At 34.2% G+C, this 15,120-nt stretch overlaps 1 protein-coding gene across 9 annotated transcripts in view; it reads right to left on the bottom strand.

The window, feature by feature from the left end:
* The window catches only part of Shprh (SNF2 histone linker PHD RING helicase), a 78,470-nt gene that overhangs the window by 21,943 nt on the left and 41,407 nt on the right, over positions 1–15,120 (bottom strand). For all 9 annotated transcript variants that reach the window (XM_033763242.1, XM_010626634.3, XM_010626635.3 and 6 more), the window contains 7 exons: positions 13,047–13,220; positions 12,690–12,752; positions 11,516–11,741; positions 9,796–9,939; positions 8,666–8,767; positions 5,523–5,594; positions 2,650–2,838 (listed from right to left, as the gene is read on the bottom strand). In XM_033763242.1, coding sequence (XP_033619133.1) covers positions 2,650–2,838; positions 5,523–5,594; positions 8,666–8,767; positions 9,796–9,939; positions 11,516–11,741; positions 12,690–12,752; positions 13,047–13,220 — 970 coding nt within the window. The remainder of the gene's footprint in view (positions 1–2,649; positions 2,839–5,522; positions 5,595–8,665; positions 8,768–9,795; positions 9,940–11,515; positions 11,742–12,689; positions 12,753–13,046; positions 13,221–15,120) is intronic.

Raw genomic sequence — 15,120 nt, 5'->3', positions numbered from 1 at the left:
ACGCAATGCTCCTGTGGCCACTGTCCTGGATTGCCTATGTCTTTGGTTCCTTCATAGGTTCTTTTCTAACCTTTCCCCCTTTATTCAATCTTTAGAAAGTTATGGGAATTACCTGAAGCTAACTGCTATTTCTTTCCTTAGGTTACTCATTCAATTCCATGGCTTCAAAGATCATTTATGCCACAGAATCTGAATTTTTTATCTTCAACTCTACATTAAAAACTTCAAATATAATATGTTCTAAATGTACTCCTTTTCTAAATCTTATCAGTAACTACAACATTATCCACTTGACTTTCACATCAGAAACTAAGGGATCGTCTATGAAGTCTCCACCTTCACCTTCACCTCCACCTCCAACATCTATTTTCCTCTTGTATACGTTCACTTCTTTCCATCTCCACTGCTATCAACTTAGCAAAGACACCAATATGACTTCTTTGGCTTTCTAAACTTATTTCTCCAAACTTTTTCTACTCTATTCTTTTCTATCCTTCATTAATCTATTTTCCGCACTGCAGCAAGAAGAATCTTAAACATCTGAATCCATGCATGACACCTTCTTACTTATAACAGTTTAAAGGCTTTCTGATTATAGTGGAAATAAAGTTCTCAAACTTTCAGGTAGCCTTTTAATACCTTAGACTCTCTTAGGCCTATAGACTCACTAAATTCCAAACTTGTTCCCTGCATTTCAGCCACTCAGTTCCATTTCAGTCACTCCTGTCTCAGATCTTTTCGTATTGTGTGTGTGTGTGTGCGTGCGTGTGTGTGTGTGTGTGTGTTTGTGTGTGTTCTGTCTGGGAACTTTCTGTCCACAAGATCACTCCCTTCCTCCTCCTGGTTGGTTCACCTGCTCCACCTTTAGATACTGTACAACCACACTGTAAGATCCACAAGGCCCATGTCCCTGTTACTAATGAGGAGACACTGCATCTGTCAGGCCCAGCACACTGCCTGTCACACAGCATGTGTTAAATGAGTTATGAGCAGAATGAGAGAATGAATGAAAGTTTTTTCCATCTTCAGGATTCTGTTTATCCCAACATCGTAGAGAGCACTGTGACTGATACTTTGCGTATACTTAAACAAGAAGTTGGAAAAAAAACCAGCATTTAAAAATTCCTTAATACAACTATAGTTTTCTTGGGATGGGGCACCTAAAAACTGTCCAACTCCCGGCAGTAAATTTCAATTTGTAATTAATTCTACTCATAGAACACATTACTTAAAAAATATGTGATAAGAAAATATAAGGAGCTCAAAAGGAACCTAGAAAGAACTAATGCGGAAGACTCTACTGGCATAAGAGTTAGCTTCTTCCTTCTCTAAGCCATCCCTTGAGCCTTATTGCCCGCTACATTTTGTGGGAGCCGGCCATGGCCCGCTGGCATTTGACATTGGAAGAGTAACTTCTTCTACCATTGAGGCATTGATACAATCTATGACTCTGTCTTTTTGTTTATTTGGCTTTTCTGAGACAAGGGTCTCAGCTATGCAGATGAGATTGACCTGGAGCTCACTGTGTAATCCAGGCTGGGTTTATGGGATTACAGGTGTTGACCTGGAGCTCACTGTAATCCAGACTGGTTTTATGGGATTACAGGCATGCACCACCACGCCCCGGCTCAAGGACCTTGTTAAATTTGTTTGTTCTTTGACCTTGTGATGGGAGGAACTCAGAGATAGCCAAAGATATGATCTTCTCTGTAAGTCAGAAAATCCAGTCTTTGCATACAAATAGTTGCTTGGTGCTTCCTGTTGGTGTGCCTTTAAAAGGAGCTGTTTCAGTGAAATAAACCAGACCTCTTTTCTCCACACTATTGAGTGTGCTGTCCTTTCTCAATCCTCACTCCCCAACTCAGGTACGTTCGTGTTGCGATGGCTGGACCGCCACACATTTACACACTGATTTGCCCTTTGTCCAAATTTGGTTAGAAAAATTTTAAGAAGCATATGTAAGAAAAACAAGGAACAAAAATGTCTAATAAATAATTTTCATTAAATATTTAAGTACTCTTTAGGCAGAATGTCCTAATATCAATCCTGTATGTTTCTCAAATTAGTAATTATTCAAAAATCCTGAATGAGCATGGGAAAAATTAGGAAAATGAAATGAAATTTTGCTTGTACCAGTACATGGCATTTAAATGCACACGACGTCTTTCTTGTGGAAGTCTTTATTGTGAGTAACCAATCTATTTTTCCCTTCATTTTGTTGGGGATATCATTTTTATCTGATAACCAAGGTAGAATAAAAGAACAAAGAGAAAGCTTTCTTTAAATAAGCCAGAACGCTATCTATTTGCAGTGATCAGAAATAGGATAAATCAGTGGGGTGAACGGTGTTTATCACTGAAATCTAAAAAGGTTCGCCATCAATGGTCTAAGTGACATGGAACTGGAATCCTTTTTGCCACAGTGGGCACTGACTATTGTTAGAACAAATGCTGCTGTGAACCTCCCACAATGAAGGAGTACGTGGTAACTCTGAAGCTTTCAGGCGGGATTTTCATGGACAACAGTGGTTCCCACGTATCCAATGCGCCAACTTTGCTCTGATGTTAATGCTCTCCTTCGTTGGATACTGATTCCTACTACACTGCCCTAACTACGCTCTGACCCTAACTATGCTCTTGGCCCCTTTACCTTCACGGGGATGTCCTCCTCTTGGCTTGCTTGCTCTGAGGTGAAGACATAGGAGATTTCCTTGTGAGATGTGTTCTGGCGGCAGATGGCACATTTAATGGAGCTTCGGTGAGACCCCACACTGTACTGCTCGATAATGATAGCGATGCACTCATTGCAGAAACAGTGCCCACAGGTCAGTACTGCCCACTAAGAGAGAAAACACAGGGCACAAGCCTCAGGGAGATGCCACTATAGATGCTTTCCAGTCTGTAAATATAACAAAAGAAGTGACTCATGATTTCGCTTGCTGAACATTTCACGATAGTAAGACTTGAAGACATAAATGGTTTTTAAATTATTTTAATTCTAAAAAGCTTTCAGTGTTTAGTTCTTGTCACTGTAGTAAGTCAGTCATTATTTTCTAAGAAGTTGATATTCTCATTTCAGATTTAGAAAAAATGTAGACTATTCTTTCAGCATTCTAACAGCAGATATAATAGAAAAACTGAGAACAACATTAATTTGGAGAAAATATATCTTATTCAGTTCACTAAATAGATTCATATTTTCACATGTTAAAGCGTTTGTATATAAAATGAGATGAACTAGTACCTGATTTATTTAAAAAGTGATTCTAGATACATTTAAAAAACTCAAAAAGACATTTTTTAGCAATATTCTGTACTATTTAAAGAAAAGAAAAACAATAATCTCCGAAATCCTGTTGCATACCATAAAGCATATGCCTCTCTGGCAATGACGTTAATGGCAATGAAAATTACTTAACCTTTATTCACCTGGTAAAAACAGTAACAATGAAAACTGAATGGTGCTATGACTGCAGATTTCTGTTTCCAGCTTTGCTTTTTCCAGGACTTAGACTTGTATAGAAAGAAAGTGCATAGCTGGACCTGCCCAAGGTACTCTGTAGTAGCTCTAATAAGCTCCTTGGAAAAGAACTCATACCAGTGAAGAGAAAATTTGTGGGAGATAAGGCTGGTTTTACTTACAGTTACTCAAAAGGAATAGGGGTTATTTTGGGTTTGGTTGGCTAATATTCTTACTCCTCTCTAGTTACATCTCTGTTCTCAAGGGCTTGCACCAGAGCCCTCAGGAGTTAAGTTTGGAACAAAATTAAGTGCTCCACTGCATTTTTGCCTCACACAAAACAGCGCTATTTGCTACACTATGGACTTCCACTCACTGAGGAATAAGGGTAATTCCTTTCCTTGAGAGGATTTTTCTAACTATGGGAACTCAGAACAGACAAGCTACAGAGTAAAACAGGTCCACCCACATTCATCAGAGCCACCCCACACCTGGGCATCAGGAGAATGGTACAGTGAAATGGTCCAGAGAAACAAATGGTAACACCAGGAGCAGCATCGAGTTATCTCTGATACTTCCTAACTTTAATAACCCTAAATCAGAACAGGAGGCAGAGAACTGGAAGCTAAGGAGAAAGGTATAAAGTTCCTACAGACTGTGGGCATGAACTGAGTTTGCAGTTTTACTAGGATCCAGTCATGTGTTATATCAGAATTGAATCAAACAATGTATATAATACAACTTTACACACTATAAATGTTTAATGTTTAAGACAAAAATGAAATTAAATTTCAGAGACAAGCCAAGTACACAAATCTCAACAAATCTCATCAAAGCTAAAAATAAAAAAAGACACTGTGGCATGAGCACCTCACTCCTTGGTGGTGCAAGGGATCCAATCTCAGGCCTCCTGAATGCAGGCACAAGCTCTGCCAGAGATGCAACCCCCATCCATTCGTGTTCCATCCCACTGTTTTTATCCTGACTTTGGTCACCAGTACCTCAGTATCTGTACACTACTATTCTGCTGTTCATTTTCCAATGTACTATCTATCCTCTTAAAACTTATAATCAAATCCAGAGGCCTCTGGGAATGTACCTTTCCCATAAATCTTGGAAACTAAAAGATTTCTTAATTATTGATGCTCAGAATATGGAACTTACATATTTAACTTTACATTCTCAGTTCTACAGAAAAAAAGCAGCCACAAATATTTTACTTGCGTATAATCAGACTTATTTTTTAAGTGTTGAAATGCAATGATATTTTGATATTGTATACAAATACACTGATTTATCATATAAAGCAGGAATAAACTGGTTGGATGGAGATATGAAACTCTTATAAGCAAACTCAGACACCTGTAAGTCCAAAATAACAAAGAAACACACTTATTTACTAAAATAGTATTCTAAAAATTACATCTAAATTTCCCTAGGAGAGATGTTATTTTTGTTTTAAAGCCTGGATTATAAGATATTAATAAAACTAGGAGCTATATTATGGTACTGTAGTATCACTTTACATAAATCTATGTGTATTATATTGTATTTCAGTACAATTAGGAGATAACTATGAAAATCTGACAAAAGTTAAATTACTTACAGAGGATCTTATGCTTGGAAATATGTTCAAAACTAAGAATCTTAAATGAAAAACATAGGGTTATTCAATGTTTCCTAACATTGAAATGTGAGATACATATATACATTTTTTGGTTCTTTTTTTTTTTTTTTTTTTTTTTTTTTAATATATAGGGTCTCACTATGTAGCTCAGGCTGGCCTTGATCCTTCTGCCTCAGTCTAACTAGGATTACAGGCGTGTGCCACCATGCCCAGTAGAAAATGTTTTTTTCTCAACCTATCAATTATGATAAAAATTATTCAAACATATGTAGCCTTAAACTCTGGCCCTACCTTTAACATGGGAGATAATACCTGTTATTCCTCTATATTTGTGATGAAGAAAGGGGAAAGGGAAAGAAAGAAATAAGAGAGAGAGAGACTGTATGTAGAAGGCTTTGAAGACTAAATAAATAAGTAATATTTATCATAATTTCACCTGTTTTCCTAGCTGTCGAGCACAGATTGGACAAGGTTCTGGATTAATACCTTCTGATGTTTTGTCTTGAGACTATGTAAAAAAGAAGAATCCAAAAACATGTTAGTTATATGTTTACATTTGCAATCTGATACGTATTTTGTAATTCACAAAGGGAAATGTTGGGGGGCCAGGGATCTAGCTCAGGGCAAGGACCCAAGTTGGATCCCTGGTAAAAAAAAAAAAAAAAAAAGGAAATGTTGGCGGTTGCAATTTAAATAATCTTAGTTATTGAGATGATCCAATACTTTATGTATTACCAAATATTATTCTTGGATTAAACACATAATATTAAAGGTACAAAATATACAATTGTAACAATTTTTATTATAGTTTAAGTTACGTTACCAGTAATTGTAGTTCACTGCAAAAATAAAAGCAATATACAACATGCTAAGTTTTCAAAATTTTTCGGTTTTGTTAAAAAGAAATATACATTTTATTATAAGGAAACAGATTACTTAAAAGTATAATCTTTGTTATAAAGAATTTGTTAAAGATTTTGTTATAAAGAAATATAATAACTCAAAAATATGATTTAGAATTTTGAAATAAAGACTTCTTAAACATTGGAAGAAAATGCACACTTATCACATATGCCTACTTGATACAAATCAGAGAAACAGGTAGAGACAACACAGTCACAAAACATCATCTCTTACTAATACTGGCTGCCTCTTAGCCATTGTCTAATCTCCTTAGGCAAAAACTGGAAAGGCAAATGGCTGGAAAATGGAAATATTATTGATTTGAGATTTCTGTGCCTGGAAATTATATCAAAACATGATGCCTTTTCAAAATCTCATTAAAATTATTACAAAAACTGAAAAAGCTTTCAAAAAGTTATCAAACAGGTAAACTGATGAAAACATAAAAGGAAAGTAAATTAGATAGATTACTACAGTGGTTTTACTAACCAGAGTTAAACATTTAAAAGAATTATTCTGACTTATGAGTAGTAAAATTCATGTAAAAGAAAACAGTTCAAAATTGTGCATAGATTCAGCCCCTCTCAGGATTCAAAAACTTCATTAACTAAAATGGAAGTACAGGCTTTTAAAAAAATTGAATAACTGATTTTGCCTGTTAACTATTGATGTTTCAGGTAACATAATAAATCACCTAAAAACAGAGTGGCTTAAAACAAATACTGTGCATTTCTCGCAATCCTCCAGATCACTTGGATAATTTGGAGATGGCCTGTCTTGGTTGGGGCTGGATGGTTCAAGATGGTATCGTCTCATGTCTGGTAGGAGATGGGTTAGGTGGCATGTTGGAGAGACTGAACCATGTGCTCAGCTCCCTGAAAAAGTTAATCTGGTCTTCTTCACATAGTCTGAGCTCAGAGAGCAATAAGATTGGGAGAACCCTGGTGTACATGGACTGTCTAGGTCTCTGCTGGTGTCACAAGGTCAAAAGTAGTCACCTGTCCAAGCCCAGAGTCAGTATGGGTGTGAATGGCTTAAGAGCACATATATACATACAGGGACATTACTACGTCAGTTTATAAACAATCAGTCATACCACAGTATCTATTATTTTCTGATATATTTAAAGAAAGAATTGGTACTTTTTTCTGTGAGGGACCAGATTATAAATGTTTTTGGCTTTGTGGGCCATATGTTCTATGTTACAACTGCTCAATTCCGTGTTTATAGAGTGAAATGCAGCCATAGACAACAGGAAAATAAATGAGCATGGCTATGTTCCAAAAAATCTTTATTTATGAAAACAAGTGGTAGCTAGATGGGTCCTATGTGTGGTGTCTGCAGATCCCTGACTTCAATGATGTAAATTTCCCTTTTATATTTCAATTAAAATAGTTAGAAATTTCCCTACAAGCATCTAACATATTATCACATATTTTCACTTTGATTCAGTTCAGAATATTTTCAAATTTTCATTGTAACTTCTTTGAACCATGGGTTATTTAGAATTGTATTCTTAATTCCCAATTTGGGGACTTATTTAATCATCTTTTCAATACTGATTTTTAATTGAATTTCTTTAGTAAGGCAGTGTATCCTTGCATAATGCTAATCCTTGATATTTTAAGTTATGTTTGAATCACTGTAATTTGATTTTGGTAAATGTCCCATGTGCATAGAAAAAAAAAAGGTACATTCTGCAGTTGTTGTGTGTAGCTATCTATCTGTGTCAACTAGGCCACGTTTATTCAAAGTGCCCAAAGTTTGATATCCTTATATAATTCTTGGCCATTTCTTTTAATAGTTAAGTCTTTTATGTTTACCTACAAATTTAAGCTTTCCTTTGTTCTTCACTCCTTCCTTTAGTTCTATACTTCAATCTAGAATAATTTTTTCTTCAGTCCAAAGAACCTCCTTTAAAATTTGTTGTTGTGTGAGTCTGCTGGGGATGAATTCTTTCAGTTTATCTGAAAATATTTCAATTTACATATTTTTTTTCAGGCTATTTCCTGTAAGTACAGAAATCTAGATTGGCAGATTTTCTTTTAGCATTTCAAAGATGTTATGCTACTGTAACAATAGTCATCAGTTCTGATACCGCATTCTATCAACTAATAGTGTATGAATTCTTGCATAAAATGGAATATTTATCAACAAACTATCAAAAATCATCAATGCCTTATATAATACTTTGATCACAACTCGGAAAAAATATGAAGTCTATTAAAATATTGAACTTTATTCTTTATTTCTGTACCTTATCAGCTTTGAGACATTTAAAAATTCTAAAAACAAAACTGAAAAATTATTATGTATAAATGAATACATGTGTATATGTTATATAATGCAATTTTCATCTAGATGTATGCTGGAATACTTCTTTATTTTGAACTATAGATAGTCTGTTTATGCTGTTTTCTATGTAGTGCATGCTTTTTAACATCATCTTTGTAAATTATAATTTCTATACATATAATCTTTTGTGATTTGTGAAGCTATTTTAAACAAAGCTAGTTTTTGACTCATAATTAATACAAATAAATAAAAGATTAACTTAAAAAAAAACCCATTCATTTAATAGTGACAGGACTAGTATTTTAAAAGGAAGACGTCATTAATATGGTAACATTATGATAATACAATACTGGAAAAGTAGCACCTTTTAAAAACAATTACCTTTTCCAAATTAGTTAGGTAAAGAAGCTGTCCAAGTTTCTTCTGAAGCTGTGATGTGGCAACGGCTTTATCATTTAGTAGTTTTATACGATTTTGTTCTACCTAAAAATAAGTAACAGTCTTTATTACAAATCAGAAAGATGGCTAAAAATTCATTTACATATTAAAACTCAAATTTAAAAAGTGGGTATTTAATAATATATTTAAAAAAGATTTCTTTATGCTTTATACATGATAAAAATTAGTTTAGAGTTCTCTGAAAAGGATGCATATCTATATACCTAAAGTTGGCCAAAAATCACCTCAAATTCTATTTATGTACCATTTTATGTAGCATTTCCCAGTAATGTATCTGTGGGATGAAGAAAAATTAGAAGACACACTGCTTTGATCAGTGTGACTTTATCAGAGAAGCATCTTCTTGCCTTTCTTTCTCCTACCCCCAAGTAGAATATAGCAGAAAGAAGAATTCAAATAACAAGAATTACGCCCCGCCCCAGTTTTAAGAATAACATGTGGAATCTGCTTTTAAAGAAAAACTTACTGAGAATTCATATTTAAGTGAATGAAGAGTCTATGAATATTTAAAAGGTTTTCTAAGCTATACTGTCCCAGCTTTACAGAAAAAAAAATTAAAGCATTATACACAGGATAAAAACAAGTTATAAAAGAAATAATATTTTAATGTGGAAAAGATTGGTGTAGTCCTATGATGCAAAAAGCAGCAAGAGGCTAAATTTCAAACATGTATAAACAGCAAGAGAAAATCACTGCAAAAAATTTTTTTTTAATTTTGAGGAAAATTTTTCTAGTTCTAATAAAGCGGAGATAAAAAGACAAAGAGTATCTCAAGGATTTGACAGGTGCTAAAAAACAGATGAAATGCACAACTTGCAAAGAAATAAAATCTTTCAAGAGTGGATATTTAGCATGAATTAGATATGAACTTGTTCATCTTTGACCGTTTTTGACCTATAAAGCCAATTTTAGATGGCTTGAACTGTTAGTAGAAATTAAGACTGTATCTAAGAGAGAACACTGCCCTGACTCTATCTTTTCTATGGGTCTTGGATATTTTGTGATACCAATTTGCCTTGCCATGCCCTTCCTGTGATTTACTGGCTGTTTACCTCATGTGGTTCAATGATATGATGAACGGGTGGGTTTGGCTTTGGCTCCTTAGGATGCCGCACTCTTAGTCGCTCTGTAGCCATTGCGAGTTCATCGACAGCAGATACACGATTCCTCAGGGTCATCCAATACTCATGAAGCAACTTAAGGAAGATGGAAGACACGTGTCTCAGGGATTGCTTCGGATTCTTACGAAAAGAATACTCAAAGCTTTCTTGGTGAGACCAAAGATCTCCACAGATCAATACCAGATTGACAGAATCCCCGTTTTATTTTAAAAAGTATTTTTATTTATTTATTCATTTGTACCAAGGATCAAACTTAGAACCCTGTGCTTATGAGGCAGGTATGGCACCACTGAGCTAAATTCCAAACAATAAAAAGTATTTTATTATAATACATTTCAAATATTCACAATAATATATATAAGAGAATATTAAAATATACAACTGAGTATCCACTATAAAATTTTAGAGAATAAAACAAATTCCTTGGGATGCCTTAAGTATATCACCGTTTTTCTTGATACATTCTTCCTTTAATGCCAGATAATGGAGTAACCCCTATTCATAATTTATCATTTCACACTTTTCAAGTGTAATACTTCAGTATGTAGCCTTAATAAATCAGTCATGTGTATATTTCTGAAATTATATCAGTATACATGTTTTACCATGCTTTCTATGCTAATATATTCTGAGATCATTATGTATAGCAGTAGCTCATTCATTTGTTTTTCTGTGAGTTTAGTCTACAAAATTATGAAAGAAGATGCGCAAATATAAAGGAGAACACATAATAAGCTCTCTTCTGGACTCAAAGGATGTAGTCAAACTGGGCCCAAATGAAGAATGTAAGAGTCAATGGACACTATATATAATACTTTTTTCTTTCACAGTTTACTGTAATTAACTGTGTCAATGGGCTATGAATTTATAATAGTAATACCCCCCGAAATCTACTATGAACTGATAATTTCAACTCTACAAAAGTGTAATTTCCCAGTTTATTAAATGTACATAGTTTATTAAATGTATATAAGACATTTACTTTCACTCTGAACACACATTTTTATCTAGCTTTAAAAAGCAAGAACTTCAGATTTTTAAAAGAAAGTTAATACATGGAAATATGACACTGTAAATAAACACTTTTCCTTCTCTTACCTATCTCACCTGCAAAATAGGATAAAGATAAATCAATATAAAGAATTCAAAAATTAATAAATACTGTAATCTCAAGAGCTATAATGCAATGGGATTATTACAGTTTAATATGAAAGGCTAATTTGTGCTCTATTCACTGGAATGGTTTCTAGCCTGTAGCCTGAGAAATATTTGTTTCCACATCTTCAAGGTTGCTATTAAAGTGTGGTTGTTATTCAGAGCAGAAACAAAACAAAAAAGAAACAAATTCTAAACTAGTTTCATAGAATAGTAGTGTAAGATCAAGAGAATAGACTGAAACACGTTAACAACTAGACAAAAGGTTTCATGCAAATTTAAGTTTAAGGATTTGTTTTTAGTAACTTCATATATAGAATTTAAATATTATTGTATTATCCTTTATTAAAATAATAACATTTTAGGGAAAGAAACTTTGAGACCTAAAATCTCTAAAGCATATCTCAAAAAAATAAAGACAGAAAAAGGAAAAGTAGCCATTAAAAATTAATGTATAGGAGAAGTTTTTAACATGGGATGTTTTATAACAATGTACCTTATATTCCTTCTTCCATGCTTCAAAGAGTTCCATTGAAGCACTTCCTTCATCTATGAATTCAGCATCCAATCGATGAGATCTTGCAAATGACAGTATTGCCTTCATGGATCGTTCTGTCTCACTTATTGCCCACAGACCCCGGGTGGTAGTAGGTACTCGATCATCCACCAGACCTTCTTCATCTTCTATCATCTCCTCAAATATTGCAGTCTGGCCTTTGACTCTGAAAACATACCAGAGCGAGACAACAGTAACTCCTCTCAGCGGGCAGCAAGTCTGTAAATGAGTGACACTGGCAGAACAACTAGTGAAGAAAGGTTGGTAACTTTTCAACAACTTTCGCTATCACGTTTACAAGATTATGCTTTCTTTCATGTCTTTGGAAAAATAACTCTAAAAATACTGGAAGTATCATAATTTGTTCAGTGTTTCTTGACAGTAATCTGAGAAAACCAAAGTATCTCTCAATTCCAGGCTACAAATCTCATTTTAAGAAAACATAAACCATTGTACTATCAACCATGCCAAAAAACCAGCAAGCACACACAAGAAAAAAAGAAGCAAACCATACTATGATCTAAAAGTACAATGTGAATCCCTTCCTTTTGAGGGGAGGGAGACAAAACTTAGCCTTTTCTTCCATGTTTGCTAAGCAGAGATAAATTTGCTAATACCACAACCATATGCAATCACTAGTTTAATCTCCAATGCAAGGACGAAGACCCTGCTTTCTTAGGTATTAAAATGAGGGTTACATTTTTTATAGTATACATGATACTAAGGATTTTACTAAACAGTATTTTAATGTCCTTTTTATTTAATGTTTGAAAAACTCAATATAAAGTCTTTATTTTATGAATTAGGACACTCAGGTTAGAAAAGCAATTTATTCATTAAAGTGAACAAGGATTTGAGTGTAAATCTAGCTCTTACCACTCCTATTAAATGCCCCTCAATGAGATACACATTCCTACATGACATAAGCATTTAGTGAAAACTTCTGCATAGACAGAGCTGAGCAAGTTAGACCAAATGATAAAAGGTTTTTGAACTGATTTAATAAAAGGAAAAAATATTAAAGGCTAGAGTGGAAAATATAGTCTTATAAGCAAATATCAACTCTCATAAATGTCTCATTTTCCTGATGGGTAATAAGCAAAAGAGAACTTACGTGTTAGAAAACAGCTTTGATTCATACTCTGTGAACAATTCATCAGCTTTACAGAAGACACAACTGAAAGAGATTACCAGAGAATATTCACAAACATATAGAGCAATCAGATAATTTCTAAAAGACTTTTAGTATATTGTAATTCATTTTATTTTTAAAGAGGTATCCATTTTAGAAAAAAAAAACATTACATTGTTTTTAGTACATAATCTTTGAGTTATTTTATTATTAATAATTATCTTTTTCTACATGTCTGAGTTAAAATGAAAAGTATTTTATAAGGCATTACTTCTTTCCTCAGATACAATCTAGCTTAATGGAATGATGGCATTTCACTGTACGATTTCTTCAACCTACCAGTTGAGAGGAAGTCTGGCTGGTCGGAGGTGGCAGACTGTTGCAGATTCAATAACATTACGAGATGGAGGTTTCTCCAGGTTTTTGACAGCTTCTCTTACCAGCTTCTGGAATTTATTTAGCTCATCCATTTGTGTTGTAAGTAAGAACTGAAGACCTCTGCAGTCGTGGAACCTGATTCCCATGACCAACACCACACACAATACAGAAAATACTGGATCAATTTCCTCAAATTCAGAAAATGATTGCCAAGTTAAGTGTTAAAGAAACTGTGTGCTACATTTTCCCAACCACATTCAGGTAAGTTTTCTTTAGGTGTGTTTTTAAGGGTGCCCAGTCAATGTTTAACAATACTGGGTTGTCTACTATTATAAAGGATACCAAGAAAGTTTGGTACTTCTATGCTCAGGATCTAAAAAGACTGCAAAATATGTCTCTGTCTCAGTTGTCTTTAGAAGATCAGAATATCACTACATCCTTCCTTCTTAAAAGGTGAAGGTCTATACATGTTCCTCCTGACATTCGTTCTCATGGTATACAAAGAAATGACTACAGGAAAATAAAAACAAAACTGAGAAGAAGAAAAAATAGTTACATAGCCAAGTCATATTTATCATTATAAAGAAAAAACATCATTAATTTTTAATTAAGGTTTATTTATGTTTCTTTAATACTGGGGAGTGAACCCATGGCCTTCACAATGAGCTACATCTCCAACCATTTTTTAATATTCTATTTAGAGACAAGGTCCCTGTAAATCACTAAGTTGTCCAGGCAGAGATTAAACTTGTGTTTCTCCTACCTCAGCCTCCAGGAGTGCTGGGATTACAGGTATTGCACCATCACACCTGGCTTAAAATTTTAATTACGCATTTACTACATAGTAGGCACTTTGCCTAGTACTTCTTTTTTCTTTTTTTTTTTTGGTACTGGGGATCGAACTTGGGTCCTTGCGCTTGCAGGGCAGGCAGCGGAACCATTGAGCCAAATCCCAGGCCTGCCTAGTACTTCTAATATGCTCAGGAGTTATTCTTGTGCTCAGATTATGGATAAAGTTTGATAAATTAAGGTATCTATGGTTACAAAGCAATTATGAAAATTATTAGGTGGCTAAGTTACAAGGCTTTTAAAAATTTATTTTTGGAGGGAGGGTTGAATCCAGGGCCTCACACATGTTAAGCACTTCTGAGCTTTTCTCTCGATCCTCCAGACAATGCTCTTAACCATTCTGATCAATTGTGGATGAAGAGCTGAGAAGAAAATTCATGCATGTATGTATATGGGTTTTTGAGGTGAAGAAAAAGCCTAGAAAAATAAATTAAAATTTGGAAAATATAAAGATGATTCATTTGTATACGTCTCCTTTCTGAAATGCTGTATGACATCTATGAATTGTTCAAAAGACCTACTTTTCTTTCCTGAAGACTGTGTCAATATCTTTCAAAACTAATGTTTCTTTCTCTCCATGGAGTTAATAAAAAATACTTGTTAGATTTTCATATCTACTCTCAAATTTTTCATGGGTTTTGCTTTTTCTATGAGTTTTAAAAGGTAAGGATTATTCATAACCCTTTCCTTAAAAATATAACATGCACAGAATAGCTGCTCAATAATTTCTAAAATAAAAATCTGTATAGGCACTTGAACAATATTAGGTAAGGCATCAATATTTACAAGAAGAAAATGATTTTTTTAAAAATTTCTAACTTACTAGAAATTAAAATTATTCACTGAAAAATAACCTCTGAAGCAATAAGAAGTACAGCCTTGGAATTTCTCTCCATTCACTCAACTCTGGGCTATATGAATGAAGGTGAACAGTATTACTTATTATTTACTCTGTTTTGGCAATGTTCTCTCTTACAGGTTCTTCAGATGAGAGAGATATAAATACTAACAATGACAGGCAACTCTCACACACCATTCTGCCTGGTAGACATGACTCTGGATGAGGGCTTTCCCGATATCAATTTACCTAATTAATACATCAGTGCTGCAAAGTTTTTCAGATGAAAAACCCAAGGCTCAGTGCTTCAGTAACCTTCCCAAGGTCACAGAGCCCACAGTGGTGGAG

This window comes from Fukomys damarensis, unplaced genomic scaffold, assembly GCF_012274545.1.
Source record: "Fukomys damarensis isolate Sample0158 unplaced genomic scaffold, DMR_v1.0_HiC HiC_scaffold_14, whole genome shotgun sequence".
Classification (NCBI taxonomy): Eukaryota; Metazoa; Chordata; class Mammalia; order Rodentia; family Bathyergidae; genus Fukomys; species Fukomys damarensis.
The sequence above is the reverse complement of the archived record's forward strand: the minus strand, read 5'-3'. Positions and strand labels throughout refer to the sequence as shown.